The sequence below is a fragment of the Rhinolophus sinicus genome, chromosome 7 (assembly GCF_057876585.1).
Source record: "Rhinolophus sinicus isolate RSI-liver-muscle chromosome 7, RSI-T2T, whole genome shotgun sequence".
Classification (NCBI taxonomy): Eukaryota; Metazoa; Chordata; class Mammalia; order Chiroptera; family Rhinolophidae; genus Rhinolophus; species Rhinolophus sinicus.
Window position 1 is genome coordinate 55689656 of NC_142507.1, and position 26418 is coordinate 55716073.

General features: G+C 53.6%; 1 protein-coding gene across 12 annotated transcripts in view; it reads right to left on the reverse strand.

The window, feature by feature from the left end:
• ARHGEF11 (Rho guanine nucleotide exchange factor 11) overlaps positions 1-26418 on the reverse strand; it is a 75823-nt gene that overhangs the window by 29321 nt on the left and 20084 nt on the right. For 6 of the 12 annotated variants that reach the window (XM_088799687.1, XM_088799684.1, XM_088799686.1 and 3 more), the window contains exons 2-10: positions 13177-13209; positions 12063-12077; positions 11681-11769; positions 10777-10875; positions 7915-7964; positions 6861-6918; positions 5940-6115; positions 5235-5306; positions 722-841 (exon numbers count right to left, since the gene is read on the reverse strand). In XM_088799687.1, coding sequence (XP_088655813.1) covers positions 722-841; positions 5235-5306; positions 5940-6115; positions 6861-6918; positions 7915-7964; positions 10777-10875; positions 11681-11769; positions 12063-12077; positions 13177-13209 — 712 coding nt within the window. The remainder of the gene's footprint in view (positions 1-721; positions 842-5234; positions 5307-5939; positions 6116-6860; positions 6919-7914; positions 7965-10776; positions 10876-11680; positions 11770-12062; positions 12078-13176; positions 13210-26418) is intronic. The other 6 variants (XM_074318706.2, XM_074318705.2, XM_074318704.2 and 3 more) reach the window with 3 other exon arrangements.

Below are 26418 nucleotides of genomic sequence, written 5' to 3' on the forward strand. Positions count from 1 at the left end.
TTCAGGAAACAGAACAGTTTAAGTTTGATTAACTGGTGTTTCCCAGATTTTTTTGACCTGGATGTGCTAAAAAAGAAAGTGGATGGCCCTCAAGTAATTTCTGTTGGCTTTGGCAAGAATTACTCATGGAGATCTTAAAGTTTCTGGCAATTCACTTCCTGGACACCCAAAGAATGCAGGCCTGTGGGAGGTAAGGCAGGCACAGCCACAGCGAAGCCCCCGACTGGGACCGGTGTGGAAGGACGCCGTCCTCTCCGGCCGTCCCCACGTCTGAGCTGCTGCCGTGGACCCCTCACATGACCAGACACCCTGCCCTCGGGCTGACTCTAAACAGTACTTGTTTCTCTGAGCACACCTGAGGGACAAGTGGCAGAAGGCTGCCAGGTGGCCGTGAGTGAGATCGGTGTAGGGAGCATGGCAGCTACAAGGAGACTGCCCAGGAGGGGACTGAAGCCGACGCTGACTTATTTCCTAGTCACTTCCTCCCATTGCAACGGTAAGCTCCTGGACGGCGAGCACAGGCGTGTTCCTCGGTGGTGCCCTGAGTGTCACATGGCGCTCAGTCTCTTTGGTGCCAAGTAAAGAACTGTTGACCTCTGTTTCTTTGTAGAATTCTGCACACTGACCAGCTCAGCCTCGGGGTCCTGCCACCCCAGCTGGCTCCCCGGCTCGCCCAGCCCGCCTGCATGCTGCCCTTCTGGCTCCGCCTGCCATCACTTACCGCGGAGGCCCCAGTCTCCTGCTGGATCTTCAGCTGTAACTGAGTGACTCGCCGCCGGGCACCTTCGATCTGCTCCTCTAGCTGGCTGCCGGGGTTCCGGCTGTGTACCTCACAGATACGCTGGGGGAGGGGGGGCACAGGGACAGGGGAGAAGGCAGAGGGGTGCTTAGTCGAGAACGGACAACTCACCAATTATCTCGAAACAAAGGGGAGCGAGAAGAGGTCTCTGCCCTCTAGCAGGAGCATGTTATTTCACCACCACTTAGGAGCAGGAAAAGGCATAAATGATGAGAAAGAGAACACATGAGGCAACTGGGGAAAGGAGACACCACACAAAGGCCGTCCTAATTGTCCATTTCAAAGCCTGCCTTATGTCCCACAGCCTAACTGAGGTTTTCTCTGATGACCACTCAAGTGTGACACATTTAAGTGACTGTCCAGGTCAGCACACAAAAATGTGCCACAGGAAACTTGCAGACAGTGAGAACTGTCTGGGACGAGAGGAAGACGCAGGACTAGGGAAGACGTTCCAGTCCCCAGCCTGCGGCCTGACATTCCCAGCAGGCTTTGCAGGCAGGGAGGCCTCCCCCTACTGGCTGTGCAGACTTTGGTCCGTCCTCATCGATGACATGGAGACGACAGTACCTGCCCCCTGGGATGGCTGTAGGATCTAACACGATCATGCATGTACAGTGCCTAGGGAACCTGGGGTGTAATTATGTGGCTGAATATGTGGCAGCTTTCCTTCATTGCAAAAAGGACGGCTCAGGATGCTGGCTGCGCAGCTAAATGAATACTCGGGACGCACATTCTCTAGGCTCACTGGGCCCTCACGGCTACCTGGCACCTTGCTTACAAATTCCTCGCTTCTGTTCCCTCTCCATGCCTAGCAAGCAGCCCCCCAACCACGTCTCAGCAGACATCTGCTGAGAGCCTTCTCACTTTAGTCACTTCCAAACACCTGCAGCCTTCTCCCCGCCATCCCAGAAGAGAAACCCTGTCTGAATCTTTTAAAGGGAATGCCCATGGCCTCAGGCTCTTCTGAGGCACTAGGTGGGCACAGACCTTCAAATGTCCTCCTGTCCCTCCTGCAAGAGCTCAGGCACCCAGTCTGACCACTATCCCAGCCACTGCCTCAGCTTAGCTGCTCCTTCCTCACGCAGGAGTCGACAGGCACCCCCTGACTCCCTGCCTCCCAGCACTGCTCGCACAGTCCAGTCGGCTCTTCCCCGGGTCGCAAACAGCCATTCTTTCCAAGAACGAAAGGACCCAGCTGCAGAGTCCAGCGGTCTCTTCCAGGTCTCTCAACATGCTGCCTTATTGTGACTTCCTAACACCACACCGGCCCGGGTCCCCTCCCAGCCTCTGAAAGCTGGTGACACTCAGCATCGGCTGAGCGAGAGGCATACTTGGATGCAGATAGCACGTATGGCTCTGGCCTTTAAGGAACTCGGTCCAGCAGTGGAGAAGAACAAATAAGTAAGTAAAACAGAGACACAGCGGCACCGTCAGAGGTTGGTGCCGCGTGCTGCCAAGTCCCACCCTCAGCTTTCTTGTCTCCTGTCTGCACAGGCGCCCTGGTGACGTCACCTACTTCCCGTTTCCAGCTACCACCTGTGAGGACACCCAGTGCCTACGTCAGCCAGCCTGTCCGCCGGGGGCTCGGCCGGTGACCACCGTGTGCTCGCTGAGGCGCTTCCTGGACGTCCCAGGGCACCTTCCAGTCAGCACACGGCGCTGACCCTCATTTCTCCCCGACCCGGGTCCTCGCGTCTCTTCCATCACTGGCGTCACCTTCTGTGCACGCACCCAAACGTGGGCCCGTCCTTTATCCCCTCTCCTCCTCCACCTCCCCTCCAATCAGTAAGCTCCATGCTGTGACCTGAGATGTCTCCCATTGCCACCCCTGACTGTGTCCCTACTCCACGTTTTTCTTCAACCTGTCAGCACGTATTGATCCAACAGGCTCCTCAATGGCTTCCTTACGTGTCAGTCCACTGAACACACTTTTCTAAAGAATGCTCATTTGAAGACATGTTCACTCCCCTGCTCGACAATCCTCTCTGGTCAACTCCCACTGTCTTCAGAATAAACTCCAGGCCCATCAAGGCCCAAGCACTTTCCAGAGTGAATAGACTGAACCCGGCTCAAGTGTCACCTCATGAAGCCTCTCCAATCGTCGCATAAATAATTACCCCTTCTTCTGGGCTTCTGTAGCTTTTAAGTCATATTTTAAAAATCACCACTGACATATAACTCATGAACATAAACGTCACCATTTTAAAGTGTACACTGCCGTGGTTTTTAGTATATTCAGAGGCGCTTCTTCCGGTCAGCATGTTTTCAGGGTCCCTGCATGTTCTAGCAGGTGTCAGTCTTTATGGCTGAGCACACACACCATCGAGTGGACCGACCACACCTGGCTGGTCATTCATCAGACGCTGCACACCTGGGCCTCCACTTTCCGGCTGTGATGAGTTCTGCTATTATGGTTTTTGTCTGAACACACGTTTTCAGTTCTCCTGGGCATACACGTAGGAGCAGAACGCTCATCGCATCTCGCCGTTTCTGTGTTTAATCTTTTAAAGAACTGCAAACTGTTTTCCATGGTGGCTGCACCATTTACACTGTCACGGCATCACCGGTGGCAACAGATCAGGGCTGTGAACACGCAGGCAAAATAAAAACAAGAATTCCTGATTTCGCCACAACTCACCGCCAACTACTTGGCTCTGGCCGTCCTTGCGTTGAGGCGGGGTCTCACTGTGGAGTGTGTGCGTCTCGCCGTCACCATGGCGCTGCCACCTCTTCATGTGCCCGTCGGTCTCTGGTTTGCCGCCCGTACTGGGCTGTCTATTCAAGTCCTCGGCCAGCTCTTCAAGTGGGATGTGTCTTTTTATTGTTGGGTTTTAATAGTCCTTTACACATTCCGGTACTAGACCCTTATCAGACATCTGAGTTGCAAATATTTCCTCCCATTGTGTGGGTTGGTTGTTTACTTTCTTGATAGTGTCCTTTGATGCACAAAAGTTTTTAATTTTGATAAAGTCCAACTTACCTTTTTTTTTCAGTTCGTGCTTTTGGTATCATATCTAAGAAACCACTGCCTAATACGAGGTCATAAAGATTTATACACGTCTTCTTCTAAGAGTTTCATAGTTTTAAAAACGTTTTAGCTGTTACATTTAAGTCTTTGAGCTAAATTTTGTTTCCGGTGTGAGGTAAGGGTCTGCATTCATTCTCTGCATGTAGATATTCAGTTGTCCCAGCACCATTTGTTGAAAAGACTATTCTTCCTCCACTGAACTGCCGCGACACCTTTGTCAAAACTCAACTGACCACCGATGTGTGGGCTCCTCTCTGGACTCTGAACTCTATCCTGTTGATCTATAGGTCTACCCTTAGCTCAGAAGCACACCGCCTTGATTATTCTATGACACCTGTCAATATGTACGTACGTCACATACTACAATGTAGTGTAACTCATCTTCACTCATCCTGACGTCCCACTGCATTACAAACCCTTCAAGGAAAGGTTCAGTTCTCATTTATCTTGTAGCCATTCCAACGGTGGCCCCTAGCACCCCTCCCCCAGCACTGAAACACAGCAGGAGCTCAGGGCTTAAATCAACGCAAACTTCCTGTCTGTGCCTTGACCTCTGCTGAGCTCCTCCACTCACCATCTCTTCTGCAAGGAAGGCAGGTCCAGGTGGCAACAGTCCTCTCTGTGACGTTTCCCTAAACTTCCATTATTAATTAATTGTTCTCTTGCAAGCTCTTTGTTCCTGCCACTTTTTCCCTACTGTACATGAATTTTCCCCATTAGATTTTAAACACATTGAGGGCAAGAAGTGTCTAATCTTTTTCGTCTCTGTACACCACAGCAACTAAAACGCCTCCCATCCAGAAATTTACTGGGCCGAATGAAGGAGTGGGGTGCTGGCTGGGCCGAATGAAGGAGTGGGGTGCTGGCTGGGCCGAATGAAGGAGCGGGGTGCTGGCTGGGCCGAATGAAGGAGTGGGGTGCTGGCTGGGCCGAATGAAGGAGCGGGGTGCTGGCTGTGGCCATAGCGAACCCAGGAGTCTGGTCATTCCCCTGCAGCCAAAGCCACCTTACTGTCCCCACACACACCTTCTCCAGGCTTGGGAATCCCCCGCACCCCCACCTCCCTCTGTCCCACCCCCTCTCCCACCACCAAGATCAATTCCAACTGGCTCTGATTCTCCTCAGCTCTAACATTCCCTCACTTTATTCTACCCGTCTCATCACTGGTGCTTTGTGGATGTACTTAGTGAGGATTTCAATCCATGACCCAGGAGCTCCGTTACTCTCTTCACTGTTGGTCACATTCCACTGTAATAGATCCCCCTGCCTATGACGATTCCCTAGTGGTCCTGGGCTTTACTTTCTAAGGTTTTACGGTCGTAGGAAGTGGCCTGTAAATTCAGGTGTACACACTGGCAGGGAGGGCTCTGATCGCCTGTGGCCAGTGCCCCTCAGCAGTGGCCTTACCTGTAACTCTCTTTCCTCCTCCCTCAGCATATTCCGAAGGATCTGGGTGGCGTGTTTTTGAAATTCAGGATCCTGAGAATGGAAAATGGGACAGCAGTGAGAGTCGGGGACAGGCTCGATAGCTTTATTCTCTTCTATCTGCTGACTCTTGGGCAAGGGAAGCAGCGGGCCACGCGTGTTTGCAGAGCACTTGGAAGCTCACTGGAATTCAGTAAACATAAGTCTTACTTTGATTTCGCTCCAGAACTTCCTAGAAACCTTGCTGTTGCTCTCTGAAGTCTCCCAGGACTGAGCAGCTCAGTCTTCTTTCCCAGGGGAACCCGTCTGCTACTCCTCACACGGCTTTCCCTGGTCCTGGGGAGGACCGACAGCATTCTCTCCCTACTTGTTTTGTCCTTTCCTGACTCTCCCTACAGACGGGGCTCCATACTTCCTTCCTCCAAGCAGCCTTTTCCTCCAGGAAGCCCTCCCACACCCTGGCCTGCTCTGTGCCCTCGTGGCAATGACTGGGCAGTGTTAATAGATGCCTCTGTCCAGGCCTGCAGCTGTGTGCTCTGCCCACGGGAGGAGCTCTCAGAGGGCCTCCCTCGTCTCCACACGTTTAGAAACACGTGCCGTGACATGCATGAGGGTACATCTGGCCTGTCTCAGCGGAGCAGCACGCCATTAGGGACAACAGGATGAGGAGAGGGGCAGGGCCATTACCTGCAGAGGCCTGGGTCCTGTGATGCGCTGTGGAGGTGGCAGAGGGGGAGGCGGTGGCGGGGGGACCACAGGGGGGGCTCGGGGAGCTCCTGCCAAGGCTGGGTCCTGCTGCAGCCCAGAGACACCAACGGACGAGGGTGCGGAGCCCAGGAGTGTCAGTGCCACATAGGCGCCGGCTGCAGGACAGACAAAGAAGGCGCGCTCCGTGGGCCATGGCAGCAGGCTAGAGGGCTGCACTTCCCTCTCCGCTCACAAGCTACCTCCTCTGTAGATGGCGTTCTCCTCTCTTGTCATGTTCCTCCACTCTCGAACCCCACTCACCTGCCCTACATCAGCACAAGGCCCCCTTCCCTCCCTTCTTCACGCAGAGACCGCAGCCCAAATCTACCCATGAACCCCCGGCCCCGCACGAGGGGCTGCCCCCAGTGCCTCATCTCTATCTGTCTCACTAAGCAGCCAGCGTGAAGCCCTGGGGCACAGCCTGCGCGGCACATGGCAGGCCCTCCGATGCCAGCCTCCCACCTCCCCTAACGCCCACACCCTCTAACCCACCCCACCTCCTTTGTCTGCCCGCACAGTCTCAATGGCCACGTCTTCCCAGACACACACAGAATGGTTTTGCTTTTTTCCCCCCAAACAGGAAGAAATGAGGAAGAGTGTCTATGAATGGCAGCTGAGTGGGACCTGGTCTCGGGGGGCTGTGTTCTGACCGGGCATGCAGATGGGATAAAACAAAGTGTGATGAGAGACTAGCAGCGTCTCCACCTGAAATGCTACTAGGATAGTGGCCGTCGAGGTGGGCGGTTTCACTCAAGGTTAAAGAGGTGACTGCAGATGCTGCCCACTCTGGAAGGAAGCCTCCGGGTCAACTGCCCCCCACCTGCTCCCCACTTCATGAGTGGTTGGCTCTCTCCAACTCACATTTGATGAGCTTCACCACCTCCAGGTGCGAGCTGTTGGTCACCATGGTGCCGTTCACCTGTTGGGGACAAATGACACTGAGTAATGGGGACCAAAACCTAGGGATCCTTGTACAAGGTCAAAGGCCCCACCTTTAGGAAGCTACCTCTAGTGTCCTCTAGCCACCTGTGGTCACTGTTTCCCCAAACCACCTGAACTTGTTCCTGTTTGCGGCCCCCTGTGCTGTATTCCTAGCCAGTCTGTAAGTGCGGGGAAGAGACCTGCGCCTTCGCTCATTCATTCGTCATTCATTCATTCATTCATTCATTCTTGTTCCTAGCTAGTCTGTAAGTGCGGGGAAGAGACCTGTGCCTTCACTCATTCATTCACTCATTCATTCACTCATTCATTCATTCTTGTTCCCAGCTAGTCTGTAAGTGCGGGGACGCGACCTGCGCCTTCGCTCATTCATTCGTCATTCATTCATTCATTCTTGTTCCTAGCTAGTCTGTAAGTGCGGGGACGCGACCTGCGCCTTCGCTCATTCATTCGTCATTCATTCATTCTTGTTCTCAGCTAGTCTGTAAGTGCAGGGACAAGGCCCATAGCTTTGCTTGCTCATTCATTCATTCCCTCATTTTTGGTATATACTTGTTCAACCATTTGCCCTATACACATGTCAACTGACCCAGCACGCTTCCTCCTTCAGGGTTTCCTTAACGGTTCTAGGACTGCACTGCAGAAGAAAGTGCTAGTCGACAGGGCAGGTGACAGTAGTTACAACTATAGGACCTGAAGCCAGCATTGTGCGCAGGACAGAACACCAGTCCGAGAACCCGAAGGCACTGGGTCCTTCGGCGTCTCAGCATCTACCTCTTAATCTTGCTTTTGTTATTTGTAAAACAGGAGTAATACCAGCTGTTCCAGCAGCTCGGCTACATTAGAGTCAAGAAGGGCGTAGGACATGAACCCGGCTGTCTCCACCACGAGGCCCCCACCGTGCTTACTCGCGTGGCAGCACCCTAACTCAGCGGCTGCCTGGCAGCTGGTGTCAAGGGCGCAGAGAGTCACTCACTTTGATGATGCGGTCGCCCTCTTTCACACCGGCTCTCATGGCTGCGCCTCCTGTAAGAAGGAGGCCTGGTCAGCAGCGCCCAACCACCTTGCCCAGACGTCACTAATGTACACCCGAGTCCCTGTCACATCGCTTCCCTCCAAAACGTTCTCTCACGTCCCTGTGTTAAGTCCCTCAAAGGCTGGGTGTGCACCCCGCTCTGCTCCAGTGACAGACCACTTAAGCAAAGTGGGCTGTATCAGCTCACACCTCTTGCTCTTTCCCCACCTGGCCCGACACCAGACTCCTGGGGGCCAGGCCCGCAGGACAGAGGAGGGGCCTGGCTCTGGGAGAGCAGGTGATGCTTTATCTGCATGTGTCCGGATGTGTTCCCAGGTCAAATAAGAGTGACTTCCTACCGTCCAGTGGGAAGAGTGTACTGTATTAAACATAACCCTAACATAAATCATTACTGAGAGGGCTATGGATAAAAGGATTAAAATATGAGTGTCCAAACTGGTTCATAAGCGCGCAGAAGTTCATAAAGACATTCTGGAGGTTCACTGCATTAAAGGCAATAATGGTAATGGTTTTATTTTCTGTTCAAAAATTGTTTCAACTATTTACAGCTTCAGCCTTTCTAATGGGCCTGGTTAAGAGCTTCTGACTGTGACGGGCTAAGGAGCTCAGAATGTGCTCTCAGCTTTTCAGGTTAGCACCTGACCGGAGGCTGCAGTGGTTCTGAGCACATGTGGTTTTAAATGACTTGGAATCCTGATTCAATTTGCCCAGGAAGCATAAGAAACACTAACACTGAGACTAGGTAATGAGAGAATAGAAATTACGCTTTTTGTAAATTTGCCCCAAGATAATCATTAAATCGGTAAGTTGCACTCATATGAGCAAAACAAAATTCCCACAAAGCACATATAGACGTTTCTAGTCTTAAGAGAAATTACAGTGACGACTACACTGCAGTTTGGCTTCTCAATATTGGGACTCAAGACGACTCTCATGGAAAGTGTGCTATTTATGGAAGAGTCCTGCCTCTAGCTGGAAACGCTCTTACACCGTCATCTAGAAACCAAAGGTGGAGAGGAAAGCTATTTTGCCTGGTGTGTGAAACACATACATGATGTGACTTCTAATAACTTAGTGATTTAAAAAACTTGAACTCCTCAGAGTTAAGGTATTAGAGCAGTTCCCAGACTTCAGGAAGCGTGAGACTCACCAGGGGGATTTGTTACAGTGTCCTTGGCCCCTTCCCAGAAAGTGATTTGGAACCTCTGGGGCTGGGCCCAGGACCGAGGTGGGTCCAGGACCGAGGGCTCAACCATTCGAGCACCTGGCGATCCTGACCGAGGGCTCAACCATCTGAGCACCTAACCATTTTGATGCAGGCAGAGCACAGGCTATACTTTGACACACAGTAAACTAGGGGAACGTAGTATCTGGAAAAGGCAAAAACTGTTGTGTTACTCTGGCGATTTCAATGCCAATCCAAATGGGACCTCTGCCTTTCTCCTTCCCAATACGCATACATCCATGTATCTTCCAAAACTTGTATTGTGCTGCAAGCCTTTCTTTTGTTCTTTCTCTCGGGTCTGACTCTGCTCAAGCCTAAAAGGAGGAAAAACTGACAGAATGCTGACTCACACACCCTGGAGGGGCCCCCAAATTTTCTGTATCAAGAGGCCAAGTACAAGTTACGGCAGTCCCACTAGCTCTGTTTCACCTGGTCCAGGAACCTTGAGAGAATAAGGGAAGCAGAGAATAAAAGCATCTTTTCAGAGCTCTATCCTAGAATATGAAAAACGAACTTCTCACTGATAAAAGTTAATTCCCAAACAAAAGAAGCTGCAGTTGTTTACATCCTTGCATGACCCATACACCTCATTTTGGTCGTAAATTTAACGTTCTCTTTTCGCCTTTCCCGTAAATGAACATCAAATCTTTCCAAAACTACTTAATGTATGTTCCTGTCCATTTTGCCTTGTACTTAGAGTGAAGCGCCTGCCTGCTCCCACCCCTTTCCTCCTATCTTCTTCAAGCCAAGCCCACGATGCTCCACGTCACCAGGCCCAACCCCATGTGTGACACCTGCTTTGTACCCCCCCCCACTCCCAGACCTTCCTGTCTCCTTCAGCCTGGGTCACTCACAACAATGGTTCTGTCACCTGGCATGACTGCTCTGAGATATTCGAAGCTTTCACACCTAATTGGTTTCCTGACTGATTTGCGAACAGCGCCCCCCACTCTTTACTCCCTCCCCACCAAATCCCCACCCTGCCAATGTGTTTCATTTCTATCTTTCAAACTACTTCTGAAATCCTCTTTCTTTGAAAAGGGCTTTGCCAACTGGTCGGAAGAAAAATGACAATGCCTCAAACCACCAACTACCCGAACCCTGTCTCGTGGCCCGAATGTCTGACACACATGGTTCAGCTTCGGGAACTTATTATTTCATGCTCACTGCCCGTGCAGCAGCACTTGGACAGTGGCCTGTCCGCGGGACGCCGCTGCAGAAGCGGCAGCCTGTGCCGAGTGCTGATGGGGGCTACAAGGACAAGCACAGCCCTTTGGTTCCTCCGGGGCCCTGGCCCAGTGAGCGGCTCCGTGGGGCAACCGGGCACATGCCCGACGACTGCGGGCTCTTCCGCCGTTTTCACACTGCCCAACAGGGGAGGCGAGCCTGGAGTGCCGGCCCTGGGAATCCTGCCTGGTGGCCTACTGTGGAGACTTTCCCAGAAGCCCCGGGGGTCCTATTCCAGAGGGAGTCGCTCATGACCCCAGGACTTCCCAGCCCCCACGAGAAGGTAGTGTCACACACAGGGCGCCTGTGTGACAAGTGCTCACTGTGGGCACGAGGGCTGCAACACTCACCCGGCCGCACAGACTGCACCAGAACGACACGGTCCCCGCTGACGGTGAAGCCAAAGCCATGCTGGTCCTTCTGGATGATGACACAGCGCTGAACGAGGCCTGGTGGGAGGTACGGCTGGAAGGTTAGTGCGCACCAGCAAGAGCAGCCCGGAAAAGCCCTCCCTGGAGACCCCATTCCCTCCCCCGACAGAGCCTGTCCAAACTAAGGCGACCACGCGCTTCCCTCAGCAACCGCTGTCCCTGCAACGAAGTACCCTCTCTGTACACAGTTGTGTGTCTTGGATTGTCTGGGACAGACGGGCCAAAGACGGGGCAGGGCTGATGCCAGGCCGATGACTAATGTTACAGAGAAGCAGCCCAGGACCGAAGCCCAAATCCTCTGCCAATGAACGAGCAGGTGGGTCAGCAGGGCTTGCTGGCTCTGCAGAGCTGGGCAACTCACACAGGTTGACTCAGGGCTGGCACCTTGCCCATAGGGAAGGATACACGGCAAGAGAAATGTCCCTTGTCACACGTGCGCCCACACATAGTGAAAGAAAGAAAACGAGGCTGTAACCCGCCACGCCTCTGCCCTCGTGGGTGTGTGCAGGCACGTGCGACTCTTCCTGACCGGGTACAGCATGAGTTCTCGACCTAAACCCCGCCGGTTCAGGTCCCCATTCTGTCCCCTACAAGCTCGTGCACTTGGGCAAGTTTCTTAACCCCTCTGTGCCTCAGCTTCCTCATGTAAAACAGGGACAGTGAAGCCCACTTTCTACAGCTGATTTCATATAAAACACGTGACCAGGCCCAGCACACATCATGAGCCTGGTATGCAGGTTCGTTGTTTCCTATCTGGGGCACACGGGTCTGTCTGTATGAGTGCACAGCTGTGTGTCTAGTGCGCATGCCCCAGGGACGTTACCTGTTGTCTCAGACGCGTCCGAGGGCTGGCGGTGGTGGGAAGGGGACTTGCGTTCAGGTGTGGAATCGCCCAGAGACAGGCTACTTAACCTGAGGAGGAGGAAGAGCCCATCAGTCAGGTGGGCAGGGGCAGGACGCCCCGTCAGAAGGGGCCCGGGTCTTGGGCAGCAACCCTCTCACCCTGTAACCCTCTCAGTCAGGTGGAGACTAGCCGTGTCTACACCACCGGCAACACCACCTATTTGGAACCCTAGGCTGGCAGGACAAGCATGGTTTCTTTAGTCCCCAGCAAGGCGTGAAGGGCACCGGCCCTTCCTGGAGTCAGAGACAGAGACAACAGCGAGGACGAGATGTGCACACACACACGTGCTTGTGGGGCTTACCAGGCTGCAATGGGGCTGATGGAACAGAACGGAGCAGCAGACAGAATGAGTGCGAGACGGGAGAAAACAAAGAGCGAGTTAGTTTGCAGCAATGACTCCCACAGGAAGGAGAGACTGGAGGGCGAGGACGTGGGGAGGCAGAAACACACAGAAGCTGCACGAACACAGCAGGGACAGACCCGACTTCAGCTTCACGTCTCCGTCCCTCCCCAAAGCGGCGTGTCGAGGAGGCCAACTGGGTGTCTGGTAATACCATTGGGCAACTGTGCACTTGTCGAGGAGGGATACAGCATTGACCCAAGCCCTTGAAAATTCCACTGATGGTGCAGGACCACGGGGAACAGGACGCTGGTCTGTCTGGCGGGCTCCGCCCACCCCACACTCAGCCGAGGCACCTTGTTCGGACAGACCACCCCACCCGGTCAGAAGCTCCATGGCTTGACCTGCTCTCTAACAGGACCCTGCAGGACGGGCGCCCCTTGAGCCATTGCTATGCCTCTGTAGACAAGTGTTCCCACTGCCAGCCCCTAAAGTGCTGCCCCTCGGAAGGGGGTCCCCCAGCACAGCCGCAGTGAACGCCAATGGAGACGCTGCCATGGGAGCAGTGCCTGCAGCGGCACACACTGGGCGCGTGGAAATGTTCCCACCGGCTGAGCGGTTATATACGCTGCAGTGTATCAGTGCGACCACCAGTATTCAGCCGAGAGAAGAAATGAGGGGCTCTTTCTACACATGGGGAATCGTCTCCAAGAAATGCTGCTGAGTGAAAAAAGCAAGATGCAGAATGAGGTGGACCGGGAAAAAGTGGGTAGAAGAGCGGAGACGGAAGTTATTTGCTTACGTAGTTAATGTATTTGTTATACCTGCATAAACATCTGAAATCTCTCTGAAAGGGCACGACAAACATACAACGCTGGCTGTCTCTGAGGAAGGGAGCCGAGTGCCTGGGGCACGTGGAGGGACTTGGGAACTTTTCGTTACATTTCCATCTGTGCCTTTACAATTCTAAGTCATGTGAAGGCGTTGTCTCTCCAAATGATAAATACAACAAAAAAACAACTTTTCAATTTAAAAGCGGGGGTCTTCTCCCCCGTCACCCTGGTACCCCTCTTACCTGGACAGGTGAGGCTGCTTTTTACTGGCTGATCTTTGGGTCAGAGAGAGAAGGACATCAAGGAAGGAGAGAGCGCGGGGCCCAGGGGAGAGCGAGGCAGGAACGGAGGGAGGAAGAGAAAGAGACACAAAACAACACATAAACTACACAAGACACTGGAGACAGTTGGTTCAAGAGAAAAACCACTCAAGCTGTCGTGGACGCGGGGTGGAAACTGACCACAGGGCAGTAGGAGTGGATTTACTAAAACGCAAATTTACCCGTCACTTTGCTGCTAAACCCTTTTCGAGCTTCCCTACTGTGCTCAGAGCCGCCCATCATGGCACCAAGCGGGCTGCCTGGCCAGCGTGGGCCCGACACCTGCCACGGCGCCCACAGCACCGACATCCAGCGGAAATGCTTGTCCAGGTGAGGCGCAGGGTCCGTAAGGCAGTGCGGTCCTGATCGGTGTCCCCGGGACCGACACACTGAGGCTCTGTCCCCGTCCAGGTCCCGGCTCCCAGAAGTCCTTCCCAATCTACCCCTTCCTGGCACTGGAAGCCAGATGGGACAAACTTCCCGAAGCTACAACTCTGGCTTTCCTCAAGGTACCCTATCCACCGCCCCCTGACCACCCCACCTCCTCCCGAGACAAAGATTCAGCTCAGTTCATCACTTAATAGATGTTCTAGAACCTAGGACGGTCGCTAAGCTTCCTGTGGAGCGCCCGGCACGGCACAGTAAGCGAAGTCGCTAAGCTACACACCTGAACTCAGGCAGCGCGGCGTCAGTGACACCTTGATCAAATGGAGAGCGCTCCCCAGCTGGCCCTGTGCTACTGAGCAGTCGCCACTAGCCACGTGCAGCTATTAAAATTTACATTTTAAGCAAAATTTAAAGTCCAGCGTCTCAGCTGTACTAGCCATTCGTGCGGTGCAGAGTGAACCATTCCCGTCAGTGCAGAAGGTTCTGGACAGCGCTACCCCAAGCACTGTGCCAGGCACCAGGGGACACAAACACGAAAGAGACTGTCACCTGCAGGAAACGGGCGAGGGAAACGGCCGGGACATTGGTGCAAACATGGGCGGTACAGCCCGCCCTGGCGCCCATCAGAGGGGTTCTCAGAAACGACCTTTCAAGGTCCTTATTCCAGCTGCTCATCTGTTGACTTCGGCCAGATCCACGACAGCCCACCACTGGGCCACCAGGAGGGGCCTGAACTGCCACAGGAGAAAGTCACTTTATGGTGGGACAGCTTGGCATCCTGCTTGCTTCAATCTGCCCGGCCCGGGAGGGCACTGGCTTCCCAGGCCCGTGTTAAAGCCTAGACGAAACAGCCTGGTTTGGTTTGCGCCAGGCTGGGTTGTGAGCTGTTCCACATAACACAAAGCCCACATGCCTGGCTGGATTGCCAGGGCTTGGACAGCGTCATCGCAGCAGCCATCGAAAGTTCCTCTAAAAAAAAAATATCACGGTCTGGCTCGGTGGTTCAGGCTGTTGGAGCTCCGTGCTCCTAACTCTGAAGGCTGCTGGTTCAATTCCCACATGGGCCAGTGGGCTCTCAACCACAAGGTTGCCAGTTCAATTCCTCGAGTCCCGCAGGGGATGGTGGGCAGTGCCCCCTGCAACTAAGATTGAACACGGCACCTTGAGCTGAGCTGCCTCCCAGATGGCTCAGTTGGTTGGAGTGCGTCCTCTCAACCACAAGGTTGCAGGGTTTGACTCCCACAAGGGATGGTGGGCTGCACCCCCTGCAACTAGAAAATGGCAATTGGACCTGGAGCTGAGCTGTGCCCTCCACAACCAAGACTGAAAGGACAATAACTTGAAGCTGAACGGCGCCCTCCACAACTAAGATTGAAAGGACAACAACGTGACTTGGAAAAAAGTCCTGGAAGTACACACTGTTCCCCAATAAAGTCCTGTTCCCCTTCCCCAATAAAATCTTAAAAAATACATATATATCATAGGGTGGGGCAGGCACGGCGGGGACGGGGGGATTACAACTAAGTATAATCTCAACAGGTGCCCAGCCTTTTCTCTTGGAGAACTGAGAGGAGGAAGCAATGCCTATAGCAGCAGATCTGCGGGTGGGAACGACTGACGGGCTATTTGGTCAATGGCTTTTGAGTCTGAGCAGAGATCTGAGGACGGCCAAGGCCAAGTCTGAGCGACCAGGAGGAGGGAAAGGAGGAACGAAGGGAGTCTGGCATGAAATAGGGTGGTCAGAAATAAAGAAAGGACTTTAATGGCAGGGTCTCCCGATCCTTGATGACATTCCCATGGAAATTTGGTACCAGAGGTCAGATTGCAATCAGCCTAAACGCAACGGACATGGAGAAGGTCCAGGAGTGAAGAACCCCTCCCCCAATCTGTGGGCCTCTAAATGGCACCAGTGAGACAGGTTTTTCTGGTCCAACTTCTCAGTAACCCCCCCATGTATATCCAGTCAGTTATGGAGACCGGTAAGTTCTTTTGTTTCCCAGGGCTGTCCCTTCCTGTACGTCCTGACGTCCACCACCGTAACCACGCCCATGGCCTCAAGTCTGGAGGGCTGGCTAAGTCCTGTGTTTCCACTCCCCAGGCCATCGGCACTCTACCACAACAGACGAACTCCCCCAAAACTATTTTCTTTGAGCCCCTCATCAAGAACCTGGGTCTCCTTCTTCACTCTCCACACTCTGGGGTGTGCGTGCAGTCACGGCATTACGGCTTTTCATTAGGTGGGTCCAAACACCTTCTCAGGCACTCATATCCTACCTGTTGGGTCCTAGAAGATGCAGGGCCCATTTGAACCACTGCCTGTTATGATGGCCTCCACCCCCTCTCTTTCCTGTCCGTCTCTTACCCCCTTTTCAAGGCTCTGGTCAAATGGCAGTGAGTCTAGGAAGCTTTCCCTGGCCACTGCAGCCCATGTTTCTTTTACCCAACATTTCAGTCTGAGAAACTTCAAGCCTATGTTGAAGCAGAAGGAGCAGCGCGATGAACAGCTGGATTCCCTTCACCTGGAGCCACTGATTACCGTTCGTCACAGCGGCTTTCTCTCTCTGAGGACACTTTTTTCTCCCGTTTGGAAGCTGCAGACATCATGACACTGTGTCCCTAACTTCTTCAGCATATGTCCTCCACATGCCTCGGAATCCTACACGAGCACAGCCGGCACACCCTGTCAGGCGAACTCGGACACAGTATTCTCTGATACGGAGTCCGCATTCAAATGCCCACAGCCGTTTAGTTAATCTTCTATACAGCTGTTCCTCTTGGTAGGAAATGTCTTTAGAAACAAGGTCTGGGAGCCGGTGCTCGCTCCTGCTATCACGGCTTCTAGGCCTTCAGAGGCCAGAGCAGGAAACATTTATTAAGAAACGGTGAGTTCACACTGCAATCTCCAGTCCAACTCCAACACTGCAAGCTTCTCCCTCGTCTTCACGATTCAGTATTTTATCTTCTTTTTCTATAGTGAGAGCCCTGTGCCCCAAAAGCGCTCTTTTCACTCATTGCTTTACTCTGAACACACACAGGACCGTTTCTGGAGTTACTGCACCAGTAGCAGTGGCCATGACACGCTTACCAAGCAAAGTTCAAGGTTTCCTTATCATTCATTTTGCAAGAAAATTTCTTAGACTGTATCCCACTAAAGGTATGCAGTCGGTACCGTGTGTGAAAGTCACTTTAAATTAACTGTTATCAATTTGAAATGCATTTAGGTTTCTTTTTATATTTGTGCTTAAGTTTAGGGTTTGCTTTTTTCAGGCTTAGTTATTTTGTTAAGCATTGACATAGCTGAAAACTCAAAATGAAAACTTAAAAGTATAATCAGAAGTGTCCCACTCCTCCCCAAGTGACCACTTTCACTTGTGCTTGGTTTCCTTTCTGTGTTTCTCTCTGTAAAACTAACCAAATATTCTTATTTTCCTTTCTTGCTTACCTCACACCTTTTCACTTTGTGGATCTATCAAATGAAAAGCAAAAGAACTCCTTATCAGTTCATGGCAATCTTCCATTTCCTCATCATTTCTTATGGTGCGGTCCACACTCTGACACGAGTGTCCCGTCGTCTGGAGTGTGGGGCCTGCCTCTATGCTGGAGGACAAAGGTCACATGTGTCCTCATATGCTCTCCAGCAGCAGCAGGCACTCTGTAAACACGTCCAAACACCTTCCTCATCCTAGCCTAGAGGGTGCGTGACACAGCAAGGACATGTCTGTGACCTTCCAGACAGCAAAGGTGAAAACCGGGAACCAGCTCACCCCATATATCCCTTCTGTTGGTCTACGGGGTGTGTGTGTGCGTGTGTGTGCGTGTGTGTGTGTGTCTATTTAAAAAAAAATTGTTGTTAATTTGAAAAGCAGGTAATTTCACATTAAAAAATACAGGTTTCTGGTTTCTCATGAAAAGGCACAAGTTCTGGCACCACTGGGCTTACAGTCTCACGTGGCGACAATCACTGGAGCCCCATCAGGGGAGGGTCCTTACCCCATCTGTCCCACCACAAGCGTCTAAGTGAGGAAAAGGCCTAGAATATCCCTGTCCTGACAATGATTAAGCTCCTCCTACCCACCAGGCCCTGTGCAAACAGCCGACCTAGCTCGTGTCACTTAATCCCCATAAAGACGGCAGGCCACTCGTTTTCAGAGGACTGAGCGGAGAAATGGAGCGGAGTGAAGGTGTGCAGAAAGGCGGTCTGACTTCAAGGTCGGTGCTCCTAAACAGCAAGGTCGACAACCTGTGGCCAGAGGCAGGTCTACCCGGCCTTTAGTAGGCCTTCCCTCCTATTCCCTCCTATTTTCTTTCTTATATGCACACATACACATACACGTACATAATATATGTATCCGCATGTAATATATACAGCTCACATACGCACACACACAATAACGTGACATGATACATGTACGAGATGTATGGGATACACACATGGTGTCTGTATATACAGACACATACCTGTGATAGACAGACAGAGACAGAAAGCCCCTCCCCAGCCAGGAGCATCAGTAAACCAGGAAGGAGCGACCCTGGCCACACCTGCTGGTCTGGAGGGTGGGGCTTTAAGCAGCTCCTGGCACCCCACCGCCCCAAGGACTCTGCCTCTGGGTAGGGTCCCCTGCAGCCTGAGGCTGGCGACCAGCCCCCTGGGCCTGTCTACCTGACAGGAGAGAAGAGGCCTGTGTGCGGACAGCCCCTGCCGACAGAACACCACAGACGCTCCCTAAGAGCTTATATAAGTGAAGACACTCAGAGAAAGAAGGACACAGACCAAATAAAAGCAGTTTCGATCAGAACCAGAGTGCAGAGTGAACCTTCCAGACGGTGTAGGAAAGGGCTGGACTTGGGGGTGAGGAAACGTGGGCGCTAATCCCCAATGTCTCGAACCCACCACAGGCCCTTGACTTCTACTCAAGCCAGTTCTCTTGGCTGCAAAACCAGGTCCAGACCAACGGAGGGCACATCCCGGTGACACGGCCGGGAAAGGCTCACGTCTCAGCCAGGCCGTTTGCTAGCTGAGGGCACTGTCTGAATCACCTGTGGCTCCAACCCGGGATCCGACTCCGCGAGTTTGTGGGGTGGAATCTGTTGATTTTAACAAGCAGCCCAAGGGATTCCTTATCCAGAAGACCATAACTTTGAGGCTTTCAAAACAAGTCCCTGAACTTTTGAGTCTATCGTCCGTTTTCCCTGAGACCCGACACCCCTTGGGAACAAGGAGGATGGCGTCTTATTCATCCTTGTGTCACCAGCCAAATTCCAGCACAGCGCCTGGTGCATGGTGGGTGCCTGACCCAAAAGTGTTTGCTGAAGGAACATACATGTCCTTTCTTTCAGAGCTGATGTGAGGACCAAAGAGGTAGCATTTATTTGTTAAGTTCTTTCAAAGTATTGTGGACCCTGAGAAAGAAGATAACCTACCAAGAAGACTCCTAGTGGCTAATTGAGCTCAAATTAAAAACAAAACAAAACAAAATACAACCCAAAAAACAGCCTAGCAGCCATTTCTAAACAGGGGCCTCTCACGCAAGCCACACTTCAGGGAGAGCCCACGCTGACCTGCCTGCCTGCACGGTTCCTGCCCTCTGCACCAGCCCTTATAAAGGGGTTCCTGAAATTGTATTTCAACCAGTAGGACTGAGACTTTCCCGGCCCAATGAGAGCTGTGCAGCTATATCCCCATCAGCATCTTCACTGACCAATCAGAGCAGCTCCACTCTGGCCAATCAGGACAGTGCTCTTCGGAACATAAACACCCCACATCTCGCGCCACAAGAACAAAGCGGAGCAAGGGGAGCAGGCCCAGGGCTGGCTGGTGGCCGAGGGCCGCGCTGCTCCTTATCGGCTGTGGCACCACTGAGCGGCTCCAGAGCCGCGCTGCTCTGCGGCCGTGCTGTACCACGATCGTGCTGTTTGAACTGAATGGTTTCTTTCTTCACTGCACCCCAAACTGGGATTCCTGTTGGTGTTGAACTGGTGCCAGTGTCAAGTCCCATGCCAATGGCTTTCTTATGTTTCCTGAAGTCTTTTCCAGGTCCCCATGGGGAAACCTATGCTCAACATGTGTCAGAGGTGACAGAGCAGGACAGGAATGAGTGAGTGAACAATAAATAAAGGGGGGACGACTCCTGGCGTGTTCTAACTCTCGGAGGGCAGGGCCAGAGCGCTCTCCTGCCTCCTTCCATGACAGTCTCTCAGAGAACAAGAGATGGTGGGGCTCTGACCGTCAGAGCAGGCAGGCTGTGTGGAGCCGAGAACTGGTGTGCGGCAGGGCCGGCCGGCTTGCTTTAACATTTAACACTTAGCACACAGCCCATGTGGCACGGTTTGGAAAGCACACCTTTAGGAATAAAATACAGCCGGTCCTCAAAGTCCTCGATAGCTTCTTGCAACTGCAGCAAAACGACGTATAACGAAACCAATTTGACCGCAGACTAACTGATCTAAATAGGAGCTGACGTCCCACAGCATCTCATCAATGTTATAACCACACACTGAGTGAAATGACTTTATTCGAGGACCTGCTGTCCGGGCTCGAGCTCAGGCCCTGCCATCTCCTGGATGTGTCATCTCAGGCAAGTCGCCCGACGTCTCCGAGCTTGTTTCTCGATCACAAATGTGGATAATCCCACGCTCCTCGTAGCAGGGTTGGGAGGACCAAATCTCCTTCACCAACACGCCAAAGCGAGAACATCCACTGAAATCAATCTCCGCAGCCCAAGCCCAGCCTGGCTGCTTCCTCAGGAAACTGCTGTGCAGTAGCTCACACCAGAAATCGGCGTTACCTCGGACCCGCCTCGCAGAGCTAACCGCCCGCCAAGACCTGCTGATAATACTAGGAACATTTCTGGGACCCACCTGCTTCTGCCCCTCCCGTCACAGGCTGGTGTGACACACCATCATCTCTCACCTAAAACACCTGGTCTCACACCCACTCCAGCTTCCACTCCCCTGGGACCCACTCCTTCTCTACAGTCAGAGTGATCTTTAAAAAGACAAACTGGAACATACATCCGCCTTCAGTGGTTTCCCATCGTCCTTGACATGGCCTAGCAGGTCCTCTGTGAGGGCCTCACGCTTACTCTCAAGCCTCATCTCTTGCCGCCCCCCCAACAGTATTTCAACCACAGGGTCTGCTCTCTCGCCTCGGCCAGGCCACTCACACTATTCTTCACAGTTCCGCATAAGCGCCTCTTCCTCAGCGAGGCCTTCTGACACCCCACGAGGTGGCATCTCCCGACATTTCCCTTTGAGTGCCCAACTCAACAGTACCTAAACATCTAGGGAATCGGTAGGAAAGTACCTGGTGGCACCGGAGAGTTCGTCTTCAGCTTAAAACTGCGGGAGCCACACCATGAATGGAGACTCTCGGGGCACCCTGGGTGGACAGGGACAGTGGGACGGTGGGTCCTCTTTGCAATCCGTCTCCTACCTCAGGGAGGCGGAACTGCAGGAAGCAGCGAATCCAAGCAGCCAGCTGCAACGCGGGAGGGGCCCGGCGTCGCAGGCCAAGTGTCCCCTCTACTGTCTTAGCTAGTCACTCCGGGCAGCTCTGATGGAAGCAGAGAGGAGAGGAGGGCGGTGGGGAGGTTCTCACACACTCCTCGCTCCACCCTTGTAAAAACTGCCTGGAAACAGCCCTCCACAGGGGTTTTCCTCAGTCAAGGCTAATGATGACCAGGAGCGGTCCCCATCTTCTCTGCATCCTTCCAGGCCTCAAGCATTTATTTGACTGGTGCTGTAAGCACATTTCCTTGTGTGTGTGTCACTTTAACAGGGGGCTTGAGCAGTCTGTGTTCTGTCTCTAATAAAACGCGTGTTTTGACGGAGGGACTAAGGACTTCTGTTTTGTGTTTCTTTGGCACACAGGTCTCCGGCCACCTGCTCGGCCCCCCACCAATAATCTGAGCTCTACAAAGGAGTTTACAGACAGGTGGGTAGAAAGTCTGAGCCACCTCCCCGGTATAGGACCTGTGTGGCCCTCGCTGACCCTTCCTCCACCCTCCATGCTGACCGACACATAAACCCGCCTCAGACTACTCCAAGCAACGCACTAGCTACATGCCCCCTGATAGGAGGCAGAGTGGCCACAAACCAGAGCCCCGCCCATCCGGGCCTTTCCCCAGCCTGCGGATGCAGCTTCCACACCCACTCACATCCAGCTTCCACACGCACTCACGGAGCACGCACACACACACACAGAGGCAGCCAGCTGCAGGCTTCTGCTCCTGGGAGGTGGGGGCCACTTGGCCAGACGACAAGGGCTCAGAGCAGTGGCCCCGCCCCGCCAGCAAGTGGGCTCTCTCACGCACCCTTTCCTAGTGAATCAAATCTTTCATATTGAGAGGGCCACACACAGGGAAAGGGTGTTAGGACAAAAATGAGTGGCGCCAGGGATGGGCTTATAACCAAGGCTTCTGCAGGGGAAGGGAGATGAGCACCTGTCCTATAGTCACTTCAGGGCCCTCACACTGACTCAAGTTCATTGTCAGCAACACACAGGCGTTCAGACCAAGTGTCCTGGACTTTGAGGCTCGGGATTACAGCCTCAACCCAGGCCTTAGTTTCCTCATAAATAAAAGGTGTGATGGTGCGTGCGCATGGGGTGGGATGATGGGGACAGGAACCGGACGGTCCCTGCAGCCCCATTCCTGGGACCTGGGAAACATACTGATTATATTCAGGAACCAATCACATTGTAATGAGGTTTTATTATGTCAGCACAAGGAGAGCAAGAAAGATACTTTAACGTGGGAATTGCCTGTCTGCAGACATAATCTTTAGGGAACACACCTGGATTGACCTGGAGAGAAACAATGGCAACTGAGCATTCAACTTTGATCTTTTCCCCTGGGCTAGGCACACGGCACACACTCACTGACCCCCCCACCAGGCACACGGCACACACTCACTGACCCCCCCCCCCGACCAGGCACATGGCACACACTCACTGACCCCCCCACCAGGCACACGGCACACACTCACTGACCGCCCCCCACCAGGCACACAGCACACACTCATTGACCGCCCCCCACCAGGCACACAGCACACACTCACTGACCCCCACACCAGGCACACGGCACACACTCACTGACCCCCCCCACCAGGCACACAGCACACACTCACTGACCGCCCCATACCAGGCACACAGCACACACTCACTGACCCCCCCACCAGGCACACAGCACACACTCACTGACCCCCCCCCCAACCAGGCACATGGCACACACTCACTGACCCCCCCACCAGGCACACACACACACTCACTGATCTCCACAGGCCGGGCACACAGCACACACTTACTGAAAATTCGCTGACTGATGGACCTGCCTTGCAATCCCCACTCCCCCAACCCCAGCGCTCCAAAGAGCTCACGCTGCCCTTGGGCCCTGTCTCTTGGCTGCTGAGGCCGTACCGCCGGCCTTCTCTAGGAAGCACCTCACTGTCACCTTCTCCAGTGACTGATTTAGGTACTGCATCCATCTCGGCTGCATTTTGGCCCCCCTCGCACCACTTAGGGCTGCACTGTTTTCAGAGCAGCTCACCCACACTGACGGTGTCTCCCTCCGAGGAAACAGCGAACGTGAGCAGAGACCCTGCGCGTGCCCTGCCAGAGCCGCAGCCCTGCCCGCTGAGCTCGTGCTCTCAGTGAAGGCTGACTGACCGACAGGTGGATCCCAATGGGGAGGGCACGTGTGAAGCGCTCCCAGAGACAACAGGAGGACAGAGTGGGTGAGCTGCTCTGAAACGGTACACAAGTTACTCACCTTTCTGTGCCTCTCCCTTAAAATACAGGTAATAACAGTGCCCATGTCATGGCCTTATTTGATTAAATTATTGAAAAAATGTGAAAAGAAACTGCAGAGGCCAGGGCCTGCACTCAGACTGCAGATTACTAGCCATTCTTCCTGACTTTATTTAATCCTCACAAGGCCACGAGCTGTTACTCTTAACGCCGTAAGTTCATAGCTGAGGAAATGAGGCGAGGCACGGGCTCAGGGCACGCATGCAGCGAGTGACGGGCAGCTGTACGCGGGCCAAGCCGTTTGGCTTCCATGCCTGTCTGCCCTCGCTCTGCTCCCCGGTGAGGGGCCTGTCCACTCATCTCGATTCGCCAGAGACCCGTCCTTACTGCACGGCACGGTTCTGAAATCTCAGCCGGCAGCTCAAGGCGGCAGGCGCGGGCTCTTCATTGGCTGTGTGACCAGAGGCTGCTAACATTGTCTGAGCGCCCGCTGGGGGCCAGGTCAGGGCTGGGCGCTATCTCATCTGATCCTCAGCGCAGCTCTGAATAGATGAAGCTGCACGGCTGACGATAATGGCCTTGCCCGAGGTCCCAGGGTGAGCGAGGGCGTGTGCCAGGACGGGAACCAGATCTCCTGACCTCACGAAGCCAGCCTGGCTGGAGTGTGTGCAGGCACAAGAGGAAAACGCAGTGCACGTCTGCTGGCCAGACGCACGCAGGGCTTTGGAATCAGACCCCTGGGTGGGAATCCTGACGCTGACACTGGCTCTGTGACCTCAGGCAAGACTGTCACCTCTCCACCTCGGTTTGCTCAGCTGTCGCAGAGGTCAGTAACAGCTTCACTGGAGTGTTATGAAATTAAATAGTGCCACTCACTAGAGCATTTGGCACCGGAACACAGTAAGTACTCAGGATGTGTGTTACGTATTTTATTATCCCCACCACGGGGAAAGGGGCTTCAGTGGCTCCCTTACTTAGTCCAGCATTTCCCCATCTATTGTTTAGGAAGACCCCACTGAAAAAGACCGATGTTCAAGTCAAATGACAGGTTTGAGGAAACTCAGGTCTGGGGACACCGAGTCCCTTGCTCCAGGTCGGAGCAGAGCCGACTTCCACTTCCGGCAACGACTCCTCATCATCCTGCCATCTCTCGCCTGCCTCTGAACGTTTCCAAAGCGCCCAGACTTTCACAGGGTACACGACGGCCTGGTAGTTCTCTTTGGAGCTTTAGGGACCCACCCTGCCCCCAACCAAAAACGGGTGCTGGGCAAGCTGCTCCAAGTGGAAAATTCAACTCCATCCCAAACCTCTGCTGTGCCAGCAGATTTCCAGGACACGCCGGCTCCCAGAAACCACAATTACAGGCCAAGTCAAGGCAGAGCGGTAATTAGGCCCTGCCACGGGCTCGCAGTCTCTGGGCCTCGCCCTCCAGGGCTGACTCCATCTCTCGCCCCCACCCCCACACCCCATGTTGACCACTGCACAGCAGAGATGCAGTGGGGATTCCCACTTTCCCTCTCCCAGCCCCCACTCTATTTCCAGGAAACTGAACAAGAGTGGGGTGAGGGAGGAAATAACGGACGCTGAAATGCTGAATGGCAGCAAGAGATGGAAACAACTTTGACAGAAAGAGAAGCATTCTTGAGGTCCCTCCCTTCATTCCATTCTTACTTCCCACAAAGATGACATCAGGCGGGAGCTCCCCGGGTGAGACCCTCAAATGAGAAACAAAAAGGATCTCATGGAACAGGAAACAGCAACCTCAGTCTGTCCAGACAGAGAACAATCTGGGCTGAAGACGGGAGGGGAAAGGTGACATCTAGAAGGGCAAAGGAATCTAGGATTCTGAGGCTCATCTCCAAGGTCCCAGAGGGGTCCTGGAGGGCATGCGCCCTCCACCGCCAGCTCCCCGACTCTGGGTGACCCGGGAAGGAATACTAGGCCTCGCCTTCTTTTCTAAATGGGCCAGCTCTTCTAGCCTGGCCGGGGGGCTAACTGCCACTACTTCACTCACCAGCACAGGGGCACTTTGCCTTCTTCCCTCCAGTGTTACTGCCCCGGGCTCGGGGGTGGATCTGCTCAGCTTAGCTCTGAAGGCTGCCTGGGCGCCATTACAAAACAGAACGCTGTCCCTTCTTGCTGCCAGCAGTCAGGGCTGTCCCCACCCCCACCCCCATAGTGTTGAAGGCCTCCAGTGGGTCTGAGCACCCTGGAATCACCTCCAGGGACTCTCGGAGGTGAAGTTAACGTTGGACCGTGCAGAGGATGGGGTGGGGAGGGTGGGGGGGGTGTCACCCCAGTAGGGAGTGAACTTTCACATCCTAAAGGGCTTTTGAAGTTACAGCTCAGAGGCCAGAACTGAAGGGTGTCAACCAGAGCCCCCGAATTGTGGCCAACAGCAGACGGAGAGAAGCCGGGGAGCAGTGACCCCGCTTCTCCCATCAACACCTGGCTTAAGACGGTTAACCCCAAGAAGCTTTCCCCGAGTTCGCGTCCCTTGACCCGCCTCTCCCTTAGGCAGGCAGAGCCGCAGTCCTCATAAATAAGCTGTGTTCTTGGTTTCTTACAACAAAGTCAGTGCAAAGCAGACAAACAGCCATCCAAACCACTGATTTCAGGTTGCAGTCGACAGACCCCGAGTGGCCCAAAAGAGGCGTGCTTCGCGGGGGCGCACTCTGCGAAGGCCTGGCTTGGGCATCAGACGCACGCGGCAGACACCCCTTTCCTAAGGCTCTCGAACGCTCACACTCCACATGTCTGGGCCGTGAACTCCCTGAAGGAAGGACATGTCTTCCACTTGGAAGGGTCTGTGCCCCGTCTGCTGCCAGCTGGATGCACGGCGCCCACACACAGCACCCACTGCAAAACATGGCTCTCCGCACAGAGCACCGCCCAAGCCGCTTCTTTGGCAAACCGGCTGACAAATGGCACAGGCACAAGCCACCAGTCTAAGGGACCAGACAGCCAAAGAGAACTGGAGATCATCAAGAAGGCGCCTCACCAGCACACGGACTAACAGGGTTCCTTCCAAT